Here is a 25,993-nt window from a genome sequence, read left to right as displayed (position 1 = left end):
GAATAACTATTTCTCCGTTTCCTGGTTGCTTCTCAGTCCATTGCAGGTTGATTTCTCCATCTCCACTGAAGCTGTTCTTGCTGAAGTCAGCAATTCCCATCTCCCAGTGGGTATATTAGTGCCCCAGTTTTTCTGCTTTCTCTTTCTTGTAACATTTAAGATGTTGACCTTGAAAATAGTTTAATCCCTACTCCCACTCTCACCTGGCTGTCCGGTGGCGCATCTCGTTCTCCTGTGCAGTCTTTTCTTTCTTTGATGCCCCTTAGGTGTTGGTGTTCTCCAGTGTTGTGTTCTGGGTTCTGAGTTCAGACTGATGATTTTTTCTGTGCAATCTTATCTGTACCCACAGCTTCTGTTAAAACCTGTATACTGATGGCTGAAGTTTATGTTCCTAGCCAAGATCTGTAAAAGGTCCAGGTCTGTACATCCAGGTTTAATTTATTTTTAACTACATTGCTACCTGGACATCTTAATGGCAACTAAAACAAAACACATTCAAACTGAATTCTGTTTCTCTTTTTCTTCAAAAATCCCAGGCCTCTTACCATTTTCATGAACAGTACTACTTTTTGTTTAGCTATCAAAACTTAAATTGCCCTATATTTCTCCTTGGTATGGTGTACATTGTTTTACCAAACTGTGTCAATTCAGTATCCTAAAATAGCTCTTATAGCATGTTACTTTCTTTCCAAAACTCTTTGCAGTCCTACTGTCTTTTTTTTTTAAATCATATTTGCTGTTGCTTTTTCTCAAACCTCTTCCCTCCTTGTGGGTATCTTCTGAATATTCCCCTGAGTAACCTTTCTAATAGGTATATTTTTACTCACATGGCATTCCTCTACTCACTTCTCTAGAAGCTTTCATTTGCCTGCCAGATAACATTTATACTTCTCAGCATATTAACTTGGGACTTAGTGATCTGGGCAGCGTCTGCCCAATTATTTTTATTTCTGACTATTCATCTTTCTTGCTTTGTGCTTTAGGAATGCTGAACTGTCCGTAGTTCTACAAACAGATCATGATCTCACTTCATTGCTTTGCACATACTCTTCATTCTCTTGCATCACCTTTACCATCCTCATCCACTTGGCAGAGACATCCTACTCATCTTTCACATCTTCGTGCGAATGTCATCTATTTGAGGAGGTCATCCTTTAATCCCCAGTAGACATAGTGTCTCCTTGGTAATTATTGTACATTTTATACCACCTTCACTGTCTTATGATTTCTAGCATCATAATTTAGTATATATATCCTCTTAACTCTATACTTTTAGAAAGACATGTCTTTTCATTTTTATATGCCCAATGCTAAATAAACATGGTATTTCACATGTAGTTCATATGCAATACATTGGATAAAGGAAAAGATAATATATTTATTATTCACTCAGAAGAAATTATAAACTATTCTTCACTGATGGAACATTCATCTTTTTCTCACTTTTTAAAATTAAATATTATTTTATTTTTTTATATAGGCCTTCAGTCATATTAGGAGTAACCAACCCCTTTTTTGCAAAAACACTTCAGCACTGGCCACACATTATTCGAATAGGAGACCTTAAACCAGCAGGTAAAGTATAAATTCAGTGTTCTGCTTTTTTTGTGTGTAATGTTGCTGAGCAGGTTTATTTCTTCCCCTTTGTTTTTATTTTTTAGTTACTTTTTATGTTGAGGACAATCTTTTTGAGGCAGCCTGAATAAAGGCCTTTGGAAAAGAGCCTAACTTCACACTAAAATATACATGTGGAACCCATTGTTCTTCTATTAAAAAATGTACGTAAGGTGTTACAAACATGGAATGACTTGTAGCAAAGTGAAATGTAAAAAATTTGAGCTACTTTTTACATACGGGTAGCTCAATTAAAAAGGGATTTCCAACACTGCTTGAGTAAAACTTTATAGAAGCTCAAAATATTCAATTTGGTATAAAAGTTTTGGTTAGATCTCAAAATAGGTAGTATACACTTCTGTAGTATTGGTATTGATTAAAGAACTAGTAAAAGGTTGTGCTTTCCTTGTGAAAATAAGATAATGTGCCTTGTTCTTGGTAACTTATTTTTTTTAACAAGAGTATAAATCCACTTTTCAGTAAGTTTAAATTCTCTAGGAGTACAATATTACATGGATTTTGTGTCCAATGGCTTTAGTAAGAAGATTGCTTCTGAGTTGATACAAACTGTGCCACTGTTTCCATGAGCACAAGTTACCTTTCCCCAGGTTACTCAGTTTGCCCCCAAGAGTCACTCTGATGTTTGTTGCATTCGTATACATCAGTACATCTGCCTAGATAGAATTCCGTTTCATTCTAAACATAAACACTCCGGGTTTAAGAACAGCCCTGTGCTCACTCTGGTTCTGGAGAGCCCACTTGTAGCCAGCAGTAATAGCTTTGGACCACAGCTTTCCAGACATATTTGTCATTTTAGAAGTTTTGGTCCCAGCATGCCTCTACAGACTCCAAGATGGCAGAAAGAGCCATGATAACTGTTTAAATAAATGAATAAATGAATTCTGAGGTTAGAAGTTTTGTTAACTTAGATGACAATTTATTGGTACCTCTGATACTTCTTACTAGACAGTCCTGAATTTTCCATTGAAATAGTTGAGACTTGAGATCTTGAAAATATTTTAAAATAACTTTATGATGTGATACTTGGAAATCTTTTCTTGCCCTGGTGGTTGTGGCTCAGTGGGTTGAGTGCTGGCCTGCAAACCAAAAGGTCACTGGTTCAATACCCAGTCAGGGCACATGCCTAGGTTGCAGGCCAGGTATACCCAGTTTGGAGGTGTGAGAGAGGCAACTGATCGATGTTTCTCTCCCACTTTTTTTCCTTCCCTTCCCCTTTCTCTGAAAATAAATAAAATCTTTTAAAAAACCCTTTTGGTATATACGGGTATATTTAAAACAGTATTTAATAATAATATTTTGTAAGCTATCTCTTCTAGTATATATATAAATCTAAATTATTATTAATAGAGTCAGAATAACATTTTAAATGATATTACTTACAAATATTAGACTCATTTTTAAACTGAAATTCTTAGGTGCCTTATGAAATAGAGGAGAGCGTAAGATTTCACTCTGGCAGTCAGATCTGTGTGATCTTAGGCAGAATGACCTCCTTAAGCCTCAAAGACTAGATTAAACACAGTGCCTGACTCATGGCTCTCTGTAAGTGTCATGGTCTCCTGCCGTCTCACTAGTGTCCTGTCTATTAATGATAATTGAGAGCACAGCAATCACCAGAGTCTTGGCTAAAAGAAGATATGAAAAGTTTTTTTAATCTTAATTTAATCTTGACATTTACTTTAATGCACGGTTTTATCCTACTAGTATAGACCATTTATCCTATTAACCAAAGGATAATATCCTATTAATATTATCCTTTGGTTAATTTTAATATAGTTAGTATACTAATAGTTTACTATATATTGCCTTTTTCCAGTGGAAAAAAGTTTTGGCTCATTGTTGGGGATGTAAGTAGAGGAACTTTTGTATAAAATTGGTAAAGTAACATAAATTGATAAATCTGTTTAACTTTTTAGGAAACACCAAACTATTTTCTACAGTGGCCCATCATTTTAGATTCTTAGCAGCAGTGTATGATGGTCTTTATTTCTTCACATCTTTGCTAATATTTGATATTGTCTGTCTTTCTCACTGTAGCATTTAGTGGGTTTGTGCTTCCCTAGTGACTAAGATGTTGAGTATCTTTTCATCTACTTATTAGTCATTCATATATCTACTTTAATAAAATGTTGATTTAAATCTTATGCCCATTTTAAATTGGATTATTGGCTTACTTAGTTGTAAGAGATCTTGATGTGTTTTGGACACAAATCTGTTTTCAGATATATGACTTGCAAATATTGTCTCACAATATGTGTCTTCTCTTTTTGTTTTCTTAATTATGTATTTCAAAGGACAAAAATGTACTTTTTCCCCTTTTATTGTGATATAATTGACAAACAGCATTATGTAAGTTTAAGGTATATAGCATAATGACCTAACTTACCTGTATGGTTAAGGATTACCACTAGTTTAGTTAACATCTATCATCTCATATGGATGTTAAAAGGAAAGAAAAGGGTTTTATTTTCTTGTGATGAGAACTCTTAGAAGTTACACTCTTAAAAACTTTTAAATATGCCATACAGCAGTGTTAACTGTAGTCATCATGTTGTATATGATATCCCCAGTAATTATTTATCTTATAACTGAAAGTTTGTACCTTTTGACCACCTTTATCCAATTCTCCCAACCTTTACCGCTTCCTCTCGTAACCACAAAAATGTGTTTAGTATTTGATAAGTCTAGCTGATCAGTATTTTTCTTTTGTGGAGAAGCCTTTTGGTCCTGTATGTAAGAATTCATTGCCTACCCAGTGTCACCAAGATTTTCTCCTATGTTTTCTTCTAAAAATTTTATTGTGTTAAGCACTTACATTTAGGGCTGTGAATCACTGAGTTATTTTTGTTATGATGTGGGTTAAATGTCTAAACTCATTGTTTTTGCATGATGATATCCAGCCCTAGCACCATTTGTTGAAAAGACTGTCCTTTTTCCATTGACTAACATTGGTACCTTTGTGGAAAATCAGTTGGCCATAAATATAGGGGTTTATTTCTGAACTCTTGTTTCTTTTGCTTTGACCTATATATCTTATCTTTACAGCAATACAATGTCTTAAGTTGTGAAATCTGTGAGTGATATTATTTTAAAATATTTTTTAGTTATACTTTATTCATTATGCTAGACAGTTGACCTGATTTTTCCCTCCTTTGCCCACTTTCCACCCAGCAGCCCCTACTCCCTCAGGCCATCCTTCCACCATTGGTTATGTCCCTGGATCATCAGTATAAGGTCTTTGGCTGCTCCATTTCCTGTACTGTACTTTACATCCCCGTGGCTATTTTGTAGCTACCTACTTGTACTTCTTAATCCCCTCACCTCTTCACCCATTCCCCCACACCCCCTCTCATCTGGCAACCAACAAAATATCCTTTGTATCCATGATTCTGTCTGTGTTGTTCTTGTTTGGTTAGTTTGTGTTTTAGATTCAATTGTCGAGATTTTTATTTTTTGCCATTTTATTGTTCATGGTTTTGATTTTCTTCTTTTTCTTAAATAAGTCCCTTTAACATTTCATATACTAATGGTTTGGTGATAATGAGCTCCTTCAGTATTTTCTTGTGTGGGAAACTCTTTATCTGCCCTTCCATTCTAAATGATAGCTTTGCTGGGTAGAGCAGTCTTGGCTGTAGGGCCCTGCTTTTCATGACTTTGAATATTTTTTGCCAGTCCCTTCTAACCTGCAAAGTTTCTTTTGAGAAATCAACTGATAGTCTTAGGGAAACTCCCCTATAGGTAACTAACTTCTTTTCTCTTGCTGCTCTTAAGATTCTCTCAATCTTTAACTTTTGACATTTTAATTATGGTATGTCTTGGTGTGGACTTGTTTGTGTCCATCTTGTTTGGCACTCTCTGTGCTTCCTGGACTTTCACGTCTATTTCTCACACCAAATGAGGGAAGTTTTCTCTTATTATTTTTTCAAGTAGATTTCCAATTTCTTGCTCTTTCTCTTCTCTTTCTGGCACCTCTATGATGTGAATGTTGGATCTCCTGAAGGTATCCCAAAGGCTGCTTATACTATTCTCATTTGTGGGGATTCTTTTTTCTTCTTGTTGTTCTGAGTGTTTTGGGTTTTTCTTAAGATTTTATTTGTTTATCTTTGCAGGGGAAAGGAAGGAGAGAGGGAGAGAAATATCAATGTATGGTTGCCTCTTGTGCGTCCCCTTCTGGGAATTAGCCTGCAACCCAGGCATGTTCCCTGACTTTGAATCGAACAGCGATCTTTTGGTTCACAGGCCCGTGCTCAATCCACTGAGCTATAATAGCCAGGGCTGAGTGGTTGTTTTTTGCTTACTTAGGTTCCATATCATTGATTTGAAACTCAGCTTCATCCACTCTATTGTTGTGCTTTATTCCAATTAACATATCCTCCATTTCTGACGGGATCTTTTTTATGCTGTTGAGGTCCTCAGTGAGTTCCTTGAGCATCCTTATAACGAGTGTTTTGAACTCTGCATCGGATAGATTGCGTATCTCTATTTCATTTAGCTCTTTCTCTGTTTTCATTTGTTCTTTCATATGTCTCCTCATTTTGGCAGTCGCCCTATGTTTGTTTCTATGTATTAGGTAGAGCTGCTTTGACTTCCTGTCTGGATAGTGTTGCCTAATATAGTATGTATCCTGTAAGGATCCAGTGGCACCACCTCTTCCATCACCCAAGCTGGGTATTGGAGGTGCACCCTCTTGTAGTTGAGCCTTGGTTGCTGTTGGCAGGTCAATGGGATGGATTTACCCAGGCCAATCAGCTGCAAGGACTAGCCGTGACCACTTACCACCAACCTCCACCCTCCGTGGAGGATCAGGTGTGCAGGGGCATGATGGTGGTGCTCTGACGTGGTCTGTAGTTGTCCACTGGGTGCAATGGCTGGGGTTTCCCAGGCGATGCAGGCAAAGTTCAGCCCTCACCTATGTTTTGCCCAGGGCCACCTGCCTGAGCTATAAAGTAGTCTAAGGTGAGACTGCTACTTGTGCTGGGCTTGGAGATTCCCAAGTAAAACCAAGCTGTGAATCTAGGTTGGCTGCTGCTAGTGCAGTGCCTGGGGCTCATTGAGGCCAGCTATTTCTTGTTCTATAGGATTTAGGAAGTTGTGAAGTTTGATCTGAGACCAGCTATTCATAGGGAAAAGCAGTTCGGGTGGGGTGGGGTGGAGTCCCTGGGGATCTCTAAGGCCGGTCAGAGTTAGCCAGGTGGATGGATTCTCAAATATGGCACCTGCTTGCCAGCTCTGTGGAGGGAGGGTTTAGAAAAGGGCCTCTGCTTCCCTTGATGCCAGACACTTCAGTTTCTCCTTGTATATCACTGGTACCTTTCAAGATGCTACTCTGGTGCTAGAGCTCAGAGGGAGTGAGTCTGAGTAGGTGAGTCCGTGTGTGGGTTCTTTAAGAGGAACTGCTTGGGGCTCCAGAAGTTTCCACCAACTGAGTCCCCACTGGTTTTTACAGCCAGAAGTTGTGGGACTTGTCTTCCTGGCACTGGAACCCTGGGCCTGGGGTCTGTGTGGAGCTGAGACTCCTCAATTCAGAGATATTCCTCCCCAATTTTTATCTACCACATGTGGGTGAGGGACCAGTCTGTTCCATGTCTGCACCCCTCCCACCAGTCTGGATGGATGTGGTTTCTTTAATTCTATAGTTTGCCAGACTTCCATTCAACTTGATTTCTGATGGTCTGAGTGATGGTGGTTCTATATGTTAATTGTAATTTTGACGTGGTTGTGCAAAGAGGCGAGCTATGTCTGCCTACGCTGCTATTCTGATCAGAAGTCTGTGTAATGCTTTTCACCTTTTTCCCCCTAAAATTGTTTTGGCCATTCTTGGTCTTTTGCATTCCGTATACATTCTAAGATCGCTTTGTCATGCAAGAAAGGCAGCTTGGATGTTGATAGGGATTGTGTTGAATATGTCAGCAATTTGGGAGAGAATTTCCATTTGAAAAATAACTGATTCTTCCAGTCTGGGAACTTGGAATGTTTTTTCATTTTTCAGCTCTTCTTTAATTTTTCTCAGCAATGTTTTATAGTTTTCAATATGCAAGTCTAATGATGTTAGATGTGGGTTTTTCATAAATGTCCTTTAATCAGGTTGAGGAAGTGCCTTTCTGTTACTAGTTTGTTGAGAGTAATTATCATGAATTAGTGTTGAATTTTGCTAAACATTTTTTCTGTATCTATGGAAATAATGATGTGGTTTTGTCTTGTTAACATGTTATATTGTATTAATTCATTTTTGGATGTTAAACATTAAGCCAACCTTACATTACTTATTTAAATCCTGTTTGGTCATGGGGTATGGTTCTTTTTTGTGTTTCTGGATTTGATTTGTTAATATTATTGTTGGAATTTTCTCCTGTATACATGGGGAATGTCGATCTGCAGGCTTTTTTCATGTGATATCTTGCCAGCTAATATTCTTGTTGCTCTGAGAAATCTCCTCAGGCAGGTTACGTTACCATTTAAAAGACCTAGGACCAAGGGAGGGGAAGGGGAAGAGAAAGGAAAAGAGAAAGATAGCCTGTTATATTTTGTGTATGTGTGACACTTTAAGTGTTCAACTTGAGGTATTTTTCTGCTAGTTAGTCTGTTTTTGATTGTAGCTTCTTCATACCTTAAGACTAGAAGCACTGCATATTGTACAGGAGTTGTTCACAGCAACCCTGCTCAGGAGACCTGTCCATCTGTGAATCAGACTTGTGGTCGCTGCATACACTGTCACCACCTGGTGGCAGTGTAAGTTTCTACAATGCTAAAGCAGAATTTTGGGAGGTGTCAGAAAAAACTCTTTGAATATTATATCTGCATTCTAATTTAGGAATTGCTTTTAATTCCATATACTCTTAGAGGGCATTTTATTTATATTGGAAATATATTTTCATTATGATTTTGGCACAGATACCTTAAATTATAGGTTGAGTAACAAGGGAAATTTTTAAGTAATGATAGATATTAATGAAGGATCAAGTACTCATTTTTATATAATTTACACAGATTGCTTCTGTAATACTGTAATATCACAGTACTCCCTTTATCTTGTTTTAAAGTACCAGTCATAAGCTCTTGAACATTAATTGATGTTAGGAAGGATACATTAGCTATAATATTCCTGACTAAATAGTAAATAGTGGATTGCTAATCTTAAAAAATTCTAGTTCTGTGATGTGAAATTTGAATAATTCTAAGAATCTTTCTGATGTTTCCTTCAGGAGAAATTCCAAAGCAGGTTAAAGTGAAAAAATTGAAGAACTTAAAGACTCTGGATTCTAAACCTGGTATATAAAATTTTATTAATTAAATTTTATTAATTATTTATTAAACCTGAAGCATAAAATTTTATTAACTTTAAAATCTATACATATATGGGTGCTTGATAAAACACAAAAACTTTTTACCTTGTTTTCTTTACGTCTTAGGAGTTTATACTTCTTATAAGCCATATCTAAATAGAGATGAAGAGATCATAAAACAATTACAGAAGGTAATTATTTGCTCATATTACTAATTTAAATTTTCTTATTTAGGTTTGCCATATCCAATTAGGCAGTGCGTGCTTTATTTATAATGATGTGAAATGAGGTCTCTGTTTTGAACCAAAGCTTCATAAAAATCAGGAGACTACAGTAGCAGCAATTAAGGGCTTAAAATTGGGAGCTGCAGCTGCACTAGTGTCAGTCTTCCTAGATACTTGGAAGTTACAGTGAAAAGGTGGACTTTTGCACAAAGTCACTTAGCATGTAACAGTAGGGGATAGCTAGGGAGCATTTTTTGGAAATGTAAACAGTATTAGTGTAGTGAATATGAAACAGACAGTCTTCATTGTGAACTGATATTTTTAAGTATGGGATGAATGTTTTATGTTTTTCTTTAATAATTTTTTTCCACAGTATATTGCATAATGAATTTCAGATTAAATTACTTTAAAATGAAGTTCTAGGGTTTGTTTTATATGAAGTAATACATATACAAATTATTATATCAGCTGAATTTTTATAATTATCCATTGTTTTATATTCACCAACACTAGAACATAGGTTCTTATTGTTTCCTCTTTTAAGGGTGTACAACAGAAACGTCCTTCTGAGGCTCAGAGTGTTATTCTGCGACGCTATTTCTTGGAACTGACACAAAGCTTCATCATACCATTAGTAAGTTAACATACATTTACTTAATTTAGTGACTTGTTGAGGGTTATATGGATGTGTTTCCCATCTACCAAAACCTTATCTTAACATGTATGTTTTGTCTGCTCATGTGCTTGGTGATTAAAAAAAATAGAGTCCTTTGCAAACGGCCTGGACTCTATTCTTGTATTAACTGTGTAACTTTGGGAAGTCACTTTCTTTTTCTCACCCTTAATTTCTTTATCTGTAAAGTGTAGCTAATTCCACTTTTTCCTAAATACCTTTCAGGTTGTTGTGAATATCTTAAATGAAATAATTGCAGTAAAATATTACGTATTTGTTACACCTTAACAAATTTTGCACTTTAATAGGTTATCCTGTAGCTTTTTTCTCTGATTTGATTTTCTTGAGCACAATTTGATATCATAACTGTAGCTCCATGATGACAGGGGTCTTATCTGACTGTTTATCATCTTTTTCTCAGTTTGGTATATGGTAGCACTCAGTAAGTATTTATGGGATACATAATTGAATGATGTGGTTATTCCATGAAATTCATTGGAAATCATTAAAAATACTAAGTAAAGCCCATGATGTCCTACTGTGTAGACTGGATCAGAGAGAGATTCCATGTAGTTATTAATGTAAAGTAATCTATCTGTGAATACTATGTGGGGCTAACCTGGAGATCTTTGCTATTATATTTTTTGAAGAAACCCTCTTTCTTGGTTTATGGATGTCAGTTTGTTTTATTCCATTGAAATTTGTTTACATAAATGAACTTTTCTGTAGCTTTCAAGTGTGTGGGCTGAAGTCAGGTCGACCTGAATTCAAGTTTAAACTGTGTGGCCTTGGGCAAGGTACTTAGCCTTTTGAAACCTTAGGTCCCCACTAATTTTAAGGATTAAATAATTAATCCTTAGGTCCCCACTAATTTGCAAGGATTAAAAGAGATTATACATTTTAAATGTTGAGTGTATTTTCTGGAACATAGTTATTCAGTATACTTAATTATTATCTTTAGGAATGTGTAGTCATTTTGGTTAGCCAAGATTTAATTACATTTTTATTGAAAGTCTGACTTCTTAATTCAGTCTGAACTTAGCTTTGTCATTATGAAGAGTGATAGTATTGTTGATGTCCATTGAAAGACCATATGACAAAAAACTCGGAAACCCGTTTCCTTTAAGTAGGCCTATTTAAGTGTTTTAGAAGACTCTGAGTAAGAACTCCTAATTTAATTAACTTTATTTTCTTGGTTTTAGGAAAGATATGTGGCAAGTTTGATGCCTTTGCAGAAATGTATTTCTCCATGGAAGGTATAAATATATTCAGTCAAATTCCTGTTTGAGTCCACTAACTATAATAATTTGTGAACATATCCATTTCTAATTTTGAATACAGTATGTTCTTTTTTTCTAGAGTCCACCTCAATTAAGACCATTCTTTCCAGAAGAATTTATGAAAACACTTGAGAAAACAGGACCTCAGCTGACCTCTAGAATAAAAGGCGATTGGATTGGACTTTACAGGTTAGTCTTCTTTATATTCTTTTTTACCCATCTGTAGAGCTTTATTTTTAAAAAAAACTGGACTTAAACTTATATTCTTTTATTCAAAATTCCATTGTTTCACATGGTTTTTCAGTATTAGGAAATGTATTAAAGAGAGGAAGTAAATAATAATCAAACTTTGCTATTTTAAAATTTATTTTTATAGGCATTTTCTAAAATCCCCAAATTTTGATGGTTGGTTCAAGACCCGGCGGAAGGAAATGACCCAGAAATTGGAGGCGCTCCACCTAGAAGCTCTTTGTGAAGAGGTTAGAGCACAGCATATTTGTGTGATATTACCAACTGTAAAAAGAAAAGATAGCTATCCTTAGAGGCTGGGAGGTTATCTGTATCTACTACTTTATAAATAGTAATTGCTAACTTTTCTAGATCATGTGCTATAGGCCAAGGACTGTGTAGGTGCTCTGTGTGGATGATGTCTTTTAATTTTCACATTTCAAGTAACACACCTCATTGAAGTAGGTGTGTTATGATCTGTATTACGGGACATCTGAGGTTTATAAGTTAAGTTAATAGCTTCAGATCATATCACTGCTAAGTAAGGGAACTGGCAGTAAGCTAGAGCCCACTTCACTCGGCTCCTAAGAGCTAACTATATCTCTTCCCTCCCCACTGAGCCTTCAGTGATCTCAGGTTAGTAGTTTGAAATCAGCTACAGTGGGAATATCACACCACAGAAATTGGCAAATGGTACAAACCAGGGACTTTTCTACTTGTTAAATATTTTCCAGCATACCAGTGGGTGGAGTCAGGATTCAAATTCAAGCAGTATAACTCCAGATTTTTTTCAGCACGCCTTATTAACCTCTTCCAGTTGCTACTAACAGTTTTTTTCCTGTGTTTGGACTGATTGTTTATATTCTATAATATGTTATCAGACTATTTTAAATTAAGTGAAAATATAAAGGACATTCTCATTTTCATTTGTATTTAGCTTGAGATGGGCTAGCCTCAGTGTTTACTTTCTATCACCAATTCATGGTGATTGTGATTTTAAGAGAAGGAATATCATGAAGACAATCGCAGATTAGTCCAGGAAGAGCTTATGTGAAGATGCAAAGTTTACACTCAGTGTGATATTTCTGTCCACAGTTATCTTTGTTTTTTAGCCAATGTTCTTATAAATTAGAGTACTCACTACTTAGTGGGATAGGGGTGAGTATTGTATTTTAAGTTGCAGTATTGTTTTTCATGATGGATCTAAAAGGGCTACTTCAGAAAAGAAGTTTTTATATTTTATTTTACTGCCAAATATTCAACAATGTCCTGGGGCTAATGTTGGAAATTATCTAATTAATGTTGTTAGACTGTTACATATAGAGTTATTTTTGTACTGTCATGCTATATCTGGGTTAAATAGCTTGTTCTCTTTTTCCTTCCAGTCCTTCTCAGTAGTTTTATCTATTGAAATAGAATGGTTTGAAAATGATTTTGATACTTAACTGATTTTGCGTTTGTTTATTCTTCTAGGATTTGCTTCTCTGGACCCAGAAACACACAGAAGTAGAAACAGTAGACCTTGTATTGAAGCTGAAAAGTAAGCTGGTATGTAGCCAAAACAGCCACAGATCTGTGCCGACATTTTCTTCACTTTTCAGGTGACAGTCCATGATCTATCAGACGTAACCCTTTTAAATGAGAGGGCTTGAGAATGTCAACTGATGGTAGATCTGCCTGAAAATACTTGGGCTCACACAAGCAGATTATAATGATGCCATGTTATTTTAGAGGTATTTGCATGGAGTCTAATGAGTTGTACAAAATCATTGTCACTTATATGTAATACCACATGGTATGTGTTAAGTATTATCAATTTATGTAGAAGTCTTTTATTGAGCTCAAACAATATATTGTTTAAATGGCATGTTCTTTCGTTTTCTACAGTTCTGTAAATTCTGGTTGAAGTTTGAAGTTTCCAAATCATTAGACCATTAAAAATGTTTATTTAGAAAACACAATGTATTAATACAGACTCAGAGGATAACTTAAATGCGTTCAAATGTTCCTTGTGTAGTTGCAGGCTGATCGAGAACATTTACCTGTGAAACCTGAAACTGTGGAAAAGTTACGGACACACATAGACGCAATTATCTTAGCATTGCCAGAGGACCTACAAGGCATACTACTCAAAACAGGCATGACATGATATCTGCCAGGATTTTCCAGCCAAAAGGACTGTGTGTGCATCATGAAGCATACTGACATTTCTATTGGACTCACGAAGGAGATCTCCTACAGTGGAAAATAGCCGTAAATGTTAGCTACAGAGTGGAAAGGCTATACTGACTTTTTTAGTGCATTATTTTAAAAAATGGATATCTGAAGGCATTTCTATATTTTTAATCATGTTCTAAAGTGCTCTTATGAGAGACCTGTGGGGCCATCAGTATAAGTGATTCCAAACTGCAGTGCTGGCATTGCAGATATTTTTTTAAATTGGTGCTGTTTTGCCCAATCATGTTAAACTCAGGGGGATATAAAAATAATGTTCACACTGGCTATCTTCTTAAGAAGAAGGAAAAGACTGAACTGTCTAACTGTAGTTAGAAGTAATTAATGCTTTTGTAGTGCCTTCTGTTGTCCTACATGTTTCACAAAACCTAGCTGCTAGTCTTGAAGCTTCTTCTGAGTTTGATTGTGATATGTAATTATGTAAGGCATACTTTTACATAATAATTGCTAAAAAACCAGTATTTCTCTTGCTTCCCATCATGTTTATTAGTAGTGGAATGGTGTTTTTTTTCAATTGTCATGTAGGTTTCATTTCTTTTTTTTTAATTGATGAGAGAAAGAAAGAAATCCATTTGTTCCACTTATTGATGCATTCATTGGTTGCTTCTTATAGGTTGCTTATTCATTGGTGTCCTGACTGGGGATTGAACCCACAACCTTGGCATATCAGGGCAATGCCCTAACCAGCTAAGCTACCTGTCCAGGGCCTCTCGTTATTTTTTATACCATTTTCAAATTTAATTTTAATCAGTTTCTCCAAAGGCAAGAAGGCATCTCATATTAATTATAGAAGAGTAAATTTCATTCTACCCTTTATTAATTGGTTCCTGTATAAGTTAATTAGCTTGGATGTTTTTCAAAGACATTTAATTATAAACCTCATAATCAGCTACTTTTTAAACTGAACTATTATTTTAAAGACATTCATAAACATTTTATATGAAAGTCATTTGAGTGATTATGAGATTGATTTTCAGCATTATTTGTTTGGTAGGGTTTTTCCCTCCTAAAATTAGTATTTCTCAAAACACTTTTCCTACTGTTGTTTGACATGGGAACTTTTGTCTGAATCACTGTTATAGCTACTCTTTTGTTGTTTCTGTTTTGTTTTGTTTACACTACCTTGCCAAAAATAGAAGATTGTGGTTTGGTTCACTCTACCAAAGGTGTTTGGTTTGTGTTTGAATAGGAGTGTCCTACAGAAGCCACTGTTTAAAATAGGCACACACGACATTAGCACATATGTAAATAGCTGCTTCTTGAATTACCCTTCAAGTAAACAAATTTAGTTATATGTGTTTGTAAAAGAAATGGCTTCAGAAGCTGTTCTTGTCTGTTACTATAACTCCTGACTTAAGAAAGGCTCCTTGTGTTTGTAACTGTGGTCTTAAACCCAAATGTGCCCTTTTCTCACAGACACAGTCTCTTGAAGCATACCTCGAAGTCAGAGAGAGAATATGGCATTTGAAAGAAATAATCTGTCTCAGACCATATGAGTTATTTTGTGAAACCTGTGGAAAATGGACAACTACTTTCAAATTGCTAAAGCATTTCATGTCTTTGTGGGAATTTAAGTATAAATAGTCATTTTATTATTTTTCAAAAGGTATATTTTAATAATCTCAATTTATATGCACTTTGTGACTAGAATTGGAAAGTTGTTAGTGTCATATCAAGGATGTTTTAAATTATACCACTACAGGATATATCATTTCAAGTTTATTTAGCATAGCTAATAAGTATCAAAGGATGCCAGTTAACATCTAATTATCTTTCTGTTTACTGTATTTAACTAAAACCTAACAAGTGCTGAAAACCCTAACATACTTAACCTGGTTTATCTGTTAATTTCAAATTGCTCGTAAAAATAATCTAAAATTGCACTGGGAACCTGAGAATCTGGTAACTGAATTTTTGGATAATTTTCAGAGTTGTCCTCATCTCCCGTCCTACTCCCACCCTTTTTTTAGGAGACATTCTTAAGCTCTAAAACCTGCCATTTAATGTTTATCTCCACCAGCATCAGAAGAAATCACTGCTTTCAGGGTGTTATGTAATGCATAGTGCCTTCTCTTTTCAGTGAAAAAGAGATTTTGTGAAGGCATTTATGGTCATTACTGAAAACTGAATTAAAGGCCTTTGATTTTAAAACACTGGAATATCTTGTGTTATTTCTTCTTTTTTTTTTACTTTTTTTTTCATTTTAGTTGTTCAAGTACAGTCGTCTGTCTTTTACTCCCACCCCAGCCCACCTCCCGAGTTCTCCCCACCTCCCCCCTGTTTCCACCCCACCCTTCCTTTTGTCTGTGTGTCCTATATATGTCTTCATGCAAACCCTTCCCCTTTTCCCCTGAAATTCCCTTCCCTCTCCCCTCTGGTCACTGTCACCCTGTTCTCTATTTCAGTGTCTTTGGTTATATTTTGCTTGTTTGTTTGTTTTGTTGTTTAGCTTCCTGCTAAAGGTGAGATCATACAGTATTTATCTTTCACCTCCTGGCTTACTTCGCTCAGCATAATGCTTTCCAGTTCCATCCATGCTATTGCAAAGGGTAGGAGTTCCTTCTTTCTTTCTGCTGCATAGAATTTCATTGTGTAAATGTACCATAGTTTTTGGATCCATTCATTTACTGATGGGCACCTAGGTTGCTTCCAATACTTGACTATTGTAAATTGTGCTGCTATGAACATTGGGGTACATAGGTTCTTTTGGATTGGTGTTTCAGGGTTCTTAGGATATAATCCTAGCAGTGGAATTGCTGGGTCAAAAGGCAGATCCATTTTTAGTTTTCTGAGAAAATTCCATACCGTTTCCCAGAGTGGTTGTACCAGTCTGCAATCCCACCAACAGTACACTAAGGTCCCCTTTTCTCCACAGCCTCTCCAACACTTTTGTTTGTTGCTTTGTTTATGATGGCCATTCTGACCAGTGTGAGGTAGTATTTCATTGTGGTTTTAGTTTGCATTTCTCTGATAGCTAGTGATAGTGAGCATCTTTTCATCTTTCACCCTCTGTATGTCCTCCTTGGAGAAGTGTCTGTTCAAGTCCTTTGCCCATTTTTTAATTGGGTTGCTTGTCTTCTTAGAGTGGAGTCATGTGAATTCTTTGTATATTTTGGAGATCAAACCCTTGTCTGAGGTATCATTGGCAAATATGTTTTCCCATACCATTGGTTCTCTTTTTATTTTAATACTGTTTTCTTTAGCTGTGCAGAAGCTTTATTTTGATGAGATCCCATTTGGTTTTTTTCTTTCTTTATGTCCCTTGCTGTAGGGGACATAGTAAAAATATTGCTGCATGAAATATCCGAGATTTTCCTGCCTATGTTCTCCTCTAGGACTTTAATGGTGTCACCGCTTATATTTAAGTCTTTTATCCATCTTGAGTTTATTTTTGTATATGGTGTAAGTTGGTCGTCATTTCACTTTTTGCACGTAACTGTCCAGCTCTCCCAACACCATTTGTTAAAGAGACTATTTTTGCTCCATTTTATGTTGCTGCCCCCTTTGTAAATATTAGTTGACTGTAGAGACTTGAGTGTATTTCTGGGCTCTCTGTTGTGTTCCATTAGTCTGCATGCCTATTTTTATACCAGTACCAGGCTGTTTTGATTACAGTGGCCTTGTAATACAGTTTGGTATCAGGTATTGTGATCTCACATACTTTGCTCTTCTTTCTCAAAATTGCAGGAGCTGTTCGGAGTCGTTTATGGTTCCATATAAATTTTTGAAGTGTTCTATGTCTGTGAAATATGGCATTGGTACTTTAATAGGTATTGCATTGAATCTGTAAATTGCTTTGGGTAGTATGGACATTTCAATGATGTTAATTCTTCTGATCCATGAACACAGTATATGTTTTCATTTGTTTGTGTCTTCCTTGATTTCTTTCTTCAGTGTTTTGTAGTTTTCTGAGTACAGGTCTTTTACTGCCTTAGTTAGGTTTATTCCTAGGTATTTTATTTTTCTTTTTGCTATATCAAATGGAATTTCCCCCCGATTTCTGCTTCTGCTGTTTCATTGTTGGTATACAAAAATGCCTTTGATTCCTGGATATTGACTTTGTATCCTGCTATTTTGCCAAATTCATTTATTAGGTTGTGCAGTTTTTTGGCTGAGTCTGTAGGATTTTCTGTGTACACTATCATGTCATCTGCAAACAATTAGTTTTGTTTCCTTCTTTCTGATTTGGATGCCTTTTATTTCCTTTAATACTACGTTGAATACAATTGGTAAAAGTGAACAACCTTGTCTTGTTCCTGATTTTGGAAAAGATTTTGGTTTTTGCCCATTTAGTATGTTGAGGAATGCTCCCTGTATTCCCGGTTTGCTGAGTGTTTTTATCATAAATGGGTGCTGTACCTTATCAAATGCTTTTTCTGCATCTATTGATATGATCATGGGATTTTTGTCTTTGCTTTTGTTTATGTGATGTATTAAGTTTATTGATTTGCAAATATTGTACCACCCTTACATCCCTGGGATGAATCCGACTTGGTCATGGTGTATGATCTTTTTAATGTATTGCTGGATGTGGTTTGCCGATATTTTGTTGAGGATTTTTGTGTCTGTGTACATCAGCGATATTGGCCTGAAATTTTCTTTCTTTGTTGTGTCTTTATCTGGTTTTGGGATTAGGATGATGCTGGCTTCATAAAAAGAGTTTGAGAGTAGTCTTCCATCATTTTGGATTTTTTGGAATAGTCTGTGAAGGATAGGGGGTTAGCTCTTTCTTAAATGCTTTGTAGAATTCTCTGTGAAACCATCTGGTCCAGGGCTTTTGTGTATTGGGAGGTTTTTGATTACTGTTTCAATTTCGTCCGCTGTTATTGGTATGTTCAGGCTTTCTGTTACTTCTTCATTGAGTTTTAGAAGATTATGTTTTTCTAGAATTTGTCCATTTCACGTAGGTTTTCAAATTTCTTGGCATACAGTTCTTTGTAGTAATTTCTTACAATCCATTGTATTTCTGTGGTATCAGTTGTAATCTCTCCTACTTCTTTTTTGTTTTTGTTTTTTCTTTTTAATATTTTTTTATTACACCATTACAGTTGTCCCATTTCCCCCTTTCATTCTCCTCCGCCCTGCACACCCCTCCCCCACCATTTCCCCCCTTTATGTCCATGTGTTACAAGTTCTTTAGATTCTATATTTCCCATGCTACTCTTGCCCTCCCCCCTGTCTATTTTCTACCTACCATCTATGCTACTTATTCTCTGTACCTTCTCCCCCCTTCTCCTCCTCCCACTCCCCTGTTGCTAACCCTCCATGTGATCTCCATTTCTATAATTCCACTCCTGATCTAGCTGTCCTCCTCTTTCATTTCTGATTGTGTTTATTTGGGTCCTTTCTCTTTTTTTCTTGATGAGCCTGCTTAATGCCTTGTCGATTTTGTTTATCTTTTCAAAAAAAACAGCTCCTGGGCCATGTCTGGTGTAACTCAGTGGATTGAGCACGGGCCTTCGAACCAGAGGATTGCGGTTTGATTCCCAGTCAGGGCACATGCCTGGGTTACAGGCCAGTTCCCAGCAGGGGATGCAGAAGAGGCAGCCATACATTGATATTTCCCTCTCTCCTTCCCTTTCCCTCTAAAGATAAATAAATGAAATCTAAAAAGAAAAAAGAAAACCAGCTCCTGGATTCATTGATTCTTAGAATTGTGCTTTTAGTCTTTATGTCATTTAATGCTGCTCTGATCTAGGTTATTTCCTTCCTTCTACTTGCTCAAGGAACTTGTTGTTCCTTGAGTTCTCGTAGGCATAGGGTTAGTTTGAAATGTTTCTATATTTTTTTGGTAGGCCTGTATCACTATGAACTTCCCTCTCAGGACTGCCTTCGCTATGTCCCATAAGTTTTGGGTTGTCGTGAGTTCATTTTTGTTTGTTTGCAGAAACTTTTTGATTTCTTCCCTAATTTCATTCTTGACCAATACATTGTTTCATAACATGCTGTTCAATCTCCATGATTTTGAGTGTTTTGGGTTTTTTCCTTGGGTTTGGTTTCTTGTTTCAGTCCCTTGTGGTCAGAGAAAATGCTTGATATGATTTCAGTTTTCTTGACTTTGCGGAAGCTTGTTTTGTGTCCTATCATGTGGTCTATCTTTGAAAATGGTCCATGTGCTTTTGAAAAGAATGTATATTTAGCTTCTTTGGCATGAAGGGCTCTCTATATATATCAGTTAAGTTCATTTCATCTGGGGCATTGTTCAATGCCGCAATATCTTTGTTGATATTTTGTTTGAAAGATCTGTCCATTTTTGACAGTGAGGTTTTAAAATCCCATAATATAATTGTGTTGCTGTCAATATCTTTCTTAAAGTCCTCTAAGATTTTCTTTATGTACTTGCGTGTTCCTATCTTAGGTGCATATATATTTACAATGTTTATATTTTCTTGGTGGATTCTTCCCTTGAGTATTATGAAGCAACCTTCTGGGTCTCTCCTTATGGCCCAGTTTTTGAAGTCTATTTTGTCTGATATGAGTATTGGTACCCCTGCTTTTTTCCCTGTTTGCTTGTTAAATTTGTTTCCAGCCCTTCACTTTCAATCCATGAGGTGGATTGAGATCCACTTTTGTCCTGAGGTGGATCTCTTGTAGGCAGCAAATGTGGCCCACCTATGTGTGGGCCATGCTTTCTTATCCATTCAGCTACTCTCTGTCTTTTGATTGGAGCATGAAATCCATTTAAGTTAAAGGTTATTATTCATGCGTACTTATTCATTGCCACTTTTGTACCTGTGTTCCTCTCTCCCTTTTTTTCTTCCTTTCCTTAAAGCAGTCCCCTTTAGCATCTCTTGCAGAGCTGATTTGGAGGAGATGTATTCTTTTAGACTTCTTTGTCTGGGAAGCTCCTTATTTAGCCTTCTATCTTGATTAAGAGCCTTGCTGGGTAAAGGCGCCTTGGTTGCAGGCCTCTGAGTTCTCATTACTTGGAATATTTCTTGCCATTCTCTTCTGCCTTGGAGTGTTTCCATTGAGAAGTCAGTAGCCAACCTTATGAGGGCTCCCTTGTATGTTACTTCCTGTTTCTCCCTGGCTGCCTTTAAGATTCTCTCTGTGTCTTGGAATTTTGCCATTTTAATTATGATGTGTCTTGAAGTGGGCCTTTTTAGGTTCCTCTTGATTGGGACTCTGTGTTTCCTGGATTTGTATGACTTTTTCTCTCATCAAATTAGGGACGTTTTCCATAATTACTTTTTCAAATAGGCTTTTTATCCTTTGCTTTTCTTCGTCTCCTTCTGGCATCCCTATTATTTGGATATTATTACATTTCATACTGTCCTACATTTCTCTTGATCTCTCTTCATTCTTTCTGAGCCTCTTTTTCTTTTCTTGCTCTTTCTGGGTGTTTTTTTTACTGCTTTGTCCTCCAGCTCACTGATCTAATCTTCTGTTTCATCGATTCTGCTTTTGATTCCTTACTGTGTTCTTCAGTTCAGAAACTGTGTTCTTCATTTCCTCTTGGCCCTTGTTAATAGTTTCTATTTCCTTTTGCATGGTGATATAGTTTGCAGCGAGTTCATTGTAGTTTTCCTGTGGTTTCTAGTAATTCTCTGTGAGCTCATTGACCTTCCTGATAACCATTGCTTTGAACTTGATATCTGATTGTTGAGTTGCCTCTATTTCATTTAACATTCTTTCTGAGGCTTCCTCCCTTCCTTTCATTTAGGGATTGTTTCTTTGTCTTCTTATCATTTGTGAGACTCTTCTTGTTAGCCTCAGCTTCTTAAATTTATCTATTCTGACTCTCTGGGTTCGTGGTGTGAACTTCCGTGGTAGAAGACCTGTGAGATTCAGTGGTGCCATCTCCTTGCTCTCCGGAGCTCACTGGTCTTCAGCTGTCATTTAAGTTTGCTCTGTGTTCATCCTTAGGTTTTGATTGTTTTTGTGTCTTTCATTGGTGGGTCTCTCCCACCAGCTGGTTAACTGAGGGTCACTCTGTCCACTACCTCTTGTATTTTGTTGTGCTGGTGAGGGCAGGTTGTGTTGAAGCAGGTTCTTCTGTGTATACAAGGTTTTGAGGATTTTCTTCTGCTCTTGTTCAGTTGTTTGCACTTGGTAGTTTCTCCACTATTTAGTTGTATTTCCAGATAGTTCCTAGATTAAGGTTAGTGTGGCTTCCACTCTCTCCTTTACCTTCTTATGTTGTTATTTGTTGGTGGTTCCTTTGTTGTTGGGTTTCCTCTTCCGAGGGTATCCTGCGGTTCACAGCTTCTACCTACTCTTTTTGTGACCAGTTGGAGGGGTAAGGCAAAATGGTTTAGGACAGCAAGAGAGTATTCTATGCTATTTACAGTAGCAGCCAGTAGAGAAGAGGTAGGGGATCCTTTGGCTATGTATAGTATTAACTGTGATTTTCTGCCCAACTAGCCACTTTTTAGAAAGGATGGAAAGAAGGTAAGACTTGTTGGGGAGGGAACGATTGTGAGTTAGATCTAGAAAGCAGTGAGGTCGTGGGAGGTCAGATTCTGAGGTAAGGTGAGAGTAGAGGATAGTAAATAGGTGTAGTGCGTGAGAGAATAGTGTTAACCACTACAGTAATAGAGTTCAGGAAACCATGAAATGGGCTAAGATCTGGGAGGGATGTTGTGTGGTATTTACAATTGTATGGAACAGCTGTTATTTACAATACTGGAGCAACAATCATATGACAGAATCTATGTGATCTGGATAACAATAGGTAGTATAGGACCTTGAGTAGTGTGCTAATGGAACACAAGTGAAGTAAAGGACAGTAAATTAGCAGTACACTATGAAAGAGAACAGGGGAGCCCTGTCGGATGATAGAATTTAACCAGCCAAGAAAAGAAGACTAAACAAAGAGGAGAAATGCAAAAATACTATTAAAATAAAAGATGTAAGAATAATGAAAAATAATAATACAAATATGTAGTAACTTGCAGGTTCTGTGCTATAGCAAAGTGAAATTTGTCTCACTGTTTCAACTGTTGGGATGCCCCCTCTTTGGGTCCACCTCTGGTCTTTTCACAGTTCCAGGTTTTTTTGTCTCACTTGTGGGTATTTAAAAAAAAAAAAAGAAATAAGAAGAAGGAAGAAGAGATAAAATTGGAAAGAAAAAAGGACTAAAACAAGAAAGAAGGGAAGAGAAAAAAGAATTGAAAGATAAGGAAAAATAATAAAAATAAAAAATAAATAATTACTTAAAAAAAACCTCTTGTTGGTTTCAAAGTGGCCAAACCAGTTTTGCTGCTCTTGCTGGCTGCAGCAGGCTGAGGGGTGATTGGTTTCACTTTTCTCCCTTTCTGATCTGCACTCAGTCAGCCTAAGTACTCTCCCCAGGATTAGGGGTGTGGGCTCTGGGCCTTCCACAGAGTGTACTTTCTCTGGGTTGCGGGTGCGGGTGCTTGGCCCAGCTGCCTCCAGTCCCTCAAATTCGGGTGCGCTGTCTTCCCAGGGATACAGGGTGCATAGGGCCTTCTGTGCCACCTGGGAGCGCTACCTGGCTTAAGTGGTGAGGGGGCTGGAGTGGCTGCCGCAGGCGAATTCCATAAATAGTGTCTCTTTTTTCACTTTTTCTTCTGGAGAAGTTCCTCCTACTGAATCCTGCTGTTCCACACAGAGGCCTGGCCTCTCACACAGCCCAATTCTCCAACCAGACCATGGACTATCATATCAGGTTTAGGGCCCATCAAGGCCCAACTCTCAACTCTCCCCAGCTGGCATCCACAGACTCCGTGGGTGCTCACAGCCACTGTGTGTTTGCCACTTAGTCCTTATTCCCCTCTCTGTGACTTCAAGCAACCAGGTATCTCCTGGTGCTGCTCAAACCTTGTTTGGCCCCAGAGGGAGCAGTTGACCTGGCTCTCTCCCAAGAACCCTGTGGTAGACTGGGCGGGCACCAGGCCTGGGGCTGCAGCCACTGTGGTCCTAGGGACCTTATTGTCCTGAAGCACTCTCCTTACCATCTGTTTTTTCAGTGTCTGCTACAATTTTTGGTGTCCTATCTTCATATCTCCTGGGGTACGGTTGGCTCTTTGCTCTGTTCCTCCATTGATTGGCTAGGTTTTTTTCCCGTGTGTAGGGGGAAGTGGAATCCCCTCCCTCCTACTTCGCCACCGTCTTCCCTCCTTTGTATCTCGTGTTATTTCTGAGTAAGGTTGGAATGCTTGAAAAAAAATGTACAGTAAATTAGATGTGCATTATGAGATTCTTTTTACTGCCTAATGTATTTTTTTAATTCACATGAAAACCTTTTGTTTGCTACACTAAAAACAGGTGAATAGTCCATTTAATGAATGACAGATCAACTAAATGATCTCACATTCTTCTTAGCAGTGTATTGATTACTAAATGTCTTGATCAACGTTTTTTAGCTTAATAATCCAGGTATTGTTAGATTGTCTTTTGTTTGCTACCTTTACTTTAACTTTAAATCTCAAATTACTTTTCTTCCTCTTCATTTCTATAAGTTGCAAGTATATGATACTGTTCTCTGGATTTTAATTTATTTATTAATAATGAAATATGTTGGGTATTACTCCTTTTTTTAAGTTACTGGGTAATATACTTCAAAGGATGTTATAAAATATTTCAGTACATTTAAAAGTGATGCCATTAAAAATTGTCCTTTTGTCTTCCTTGCTCATAACTGAATTCATTTGTTTTTATATACATGAATTTTACTAACTTTCAAATATTAGCCCTCTAAAAAACCATTAAGGAAGACAAAACACTTCTCTTAATTATGGATAAATATTATTTATTAAACAAAATATATTAACTCAGTAATGACCAAATTTTCATGAATAATTGATATCCCTTCACATTTCTAAGATATAATACTTCATGCCATCTTGGTTGAATTGTGACATTTACTATACAAATAGAAATTAGCATTTGTTAATAAAACAGTATCTAGAATATTTTTCTAATTAAACTTAATTGTTTGAAATAGATAAAGTTATTTGATATAAGATACAGAATCATGATACTTCAAATTTAACCAGTTGTTAGAAAAGCAAGTTTTAAGTTGATGGTTACTTAATGAAGTAGGTTTATGACATTTATTTTGCAGATACATTGCCTATCACATGACGCACAAATGTTGAGGGGGAAAAAATATGGCAGTAGAATTCTGTACATCCGATTTTCCAGTGTTAACTCCTTCACTTGTGAGCACCAGCCTTTCTGTGCTACCCATTACTTGAATTCCACACTGTTTCTTGAATGCCTTTCTCCTAAGATTGTTGTTACCCAATAATTATAGGTCTCATTGCATTTTACTAGCGTCATCACGAGGCTTGGGTTCTTCTGTTTATTATTGCCTTCCCATTCTTTTTGTCATCATAATGTCATTTCTGCTTAGCCATTAGGAAGCTAAACTTCATGGATCCTTCCTCTTACTTCCTGTCCCTCATGTATTTTCATAGAAACAGTTGCCAGTGGAAATGGGTTCCTTCCATGGCATTGCCAGAAAAGCATTTCCATGTACCCATGCATGAGAGGATGAGGTATAGGTAAGATTAATTGGGTTAAAAATAAAAGACTGCCCCCAGGTTCCCAGTGTCTCATCTCTGTCCATCCTGCTGTGGAAGAAGTCCAGCCTTCATCAAGCCCAGAAAAAGGGCCAGGGTACAGAAATTCTGTGCTATTGGTTCAGTGTATGTCCAGGTTTAATCCAGTTTAGTCTCTGTTCCCAGCTGTGCTGCCATACTCAGGCCTTCACTTGGGCCCGCAGGGGTGCTGGCCTGCACAACTGCTAGGCCAGCATTATTGCTACAGAGAATGAGTGAATACACACGTGTGATGGAGACAGAGGCCTTCGTTAAGCTTTGATTGTATTACATTGGGTTTTCAAACTCACCAATCTCTTGCCTAGTCTTTCATGGGCTTGTGCTGGGCCCTCCCCCAAACCAATCCATTTTCTAGATCTCTGGGTTTATATGTTCCTTATCTAATCCAATCCTTTCCCCAGCTAGAGATCTCCCTTCTAAGGTTGCCACCTTGGCTTCTACTGTGCACCCAGGAAAGGAATCCATCCCCTCCCTCTGCCAGTGCCAGCACTGGAGAGCTGGCTGCTGCCTCGGAGAACATCCCTCCCTATGTGGGGGAAGAGAGGGACATCAATCCCTCAGTGGGGCAAAGCCGCCATCCCCTGGAGTGTACAAAGCTGCAGGCTCCTCCCCAATCAAACCCAGTCAGCCTTCCTTCCTTTTGTCTCAGAACTACCCAGCTACCTTTGGCAACACAATCAATAATGAATACATTGTAGTTTGAATTCCTTCTAGATTGAAATACTTTTGAAAAGCAGTAACTTTATATTCCAGAATTGTCATATTATTAAGTGAATATCATTATAACACCAGTAGGAAACTATTGAAATGACTGGTTTTATTTTATTTATTTTTATTTTTTAAAAGATTTTATTTATTTATGTATCTTTAGAGGGGAAAGAGAGAGGAAGAGAAACATCAATGT

The 25,993-nt window shown here is 37.1% G+C and overlaps 1 protein-coding gene across 4 annotated transcripts in view; it reads left to right on the top strand.

Moving 5' to 3' along the window:
- Positions 1-15,713, top strand: part of DENND6A (DENN domain containing 6A) — a 65,619-nt gene extending 49,906 nt beyond the window's left edge. For all 4 annotated transcript variants that reach the window (XM_037040732.1, XM_037040730.1, XM_037040731.1 and 1 more), the window contains 9 exons: positions 1,481-1,575; positions 8,838-8,903; positions 9,045-9,109; positions 9,687-9,776; positions 11,018-11,071; positions 11,175-11,284; positions 11,472-11,574; positions 12,797-12,871; positions 13,341-15,713. In XM_037040732.1, the coding sequence (XP_036896627.1) occupies positions 1,481-1,575; positions 8,838-8,903; positions 9,045-9,109; positions 9,687-9,776; positions 11,018-11,071; positions 11,175-11,284; positions 11,472-11,574; positions 12,797-12,871; positions 13,341-13,472 (790 nt within the window). In that variant the 3' untranslated portion in view covers positions 13,473-15,713. The remainder of the gene's footprint in view (positions 1-1,480; positions 1,576-8,837; positions 8,904-9,044; positions 9,110-9,686; positions 9,777-11,017; positions 11,072-11,174; positions 11,285-11,471; positions 11,575-12,796; positions 12,872-13,340) is intronic.
- The last annotated feature ends 10,280 nt before the right edge of the window (positions 15,714-25,993 follow it).

This window comes from Sturnira hondurensis, unplaced genomic scaffold, assembly GCF_014824575.4.
Source record: "Sturnira hondurensis isolate 20B ecotype Veracruz unplaced genomic scaffold, ASM1482457v3 Scaffold0002840, whole genome shotgun sequence".
In the NCBI taxonomy this organism is placed as follows: domain Eukaryota; kingdom Metazoa; phylum Chordata; class Mammalia; order Chiroptera; family Phyllostomidae; genus Sturnira; species Sturnira hondurensis.
This window is presented reverse-complemented; position numbering and strand designations above follow the sequence as displayed.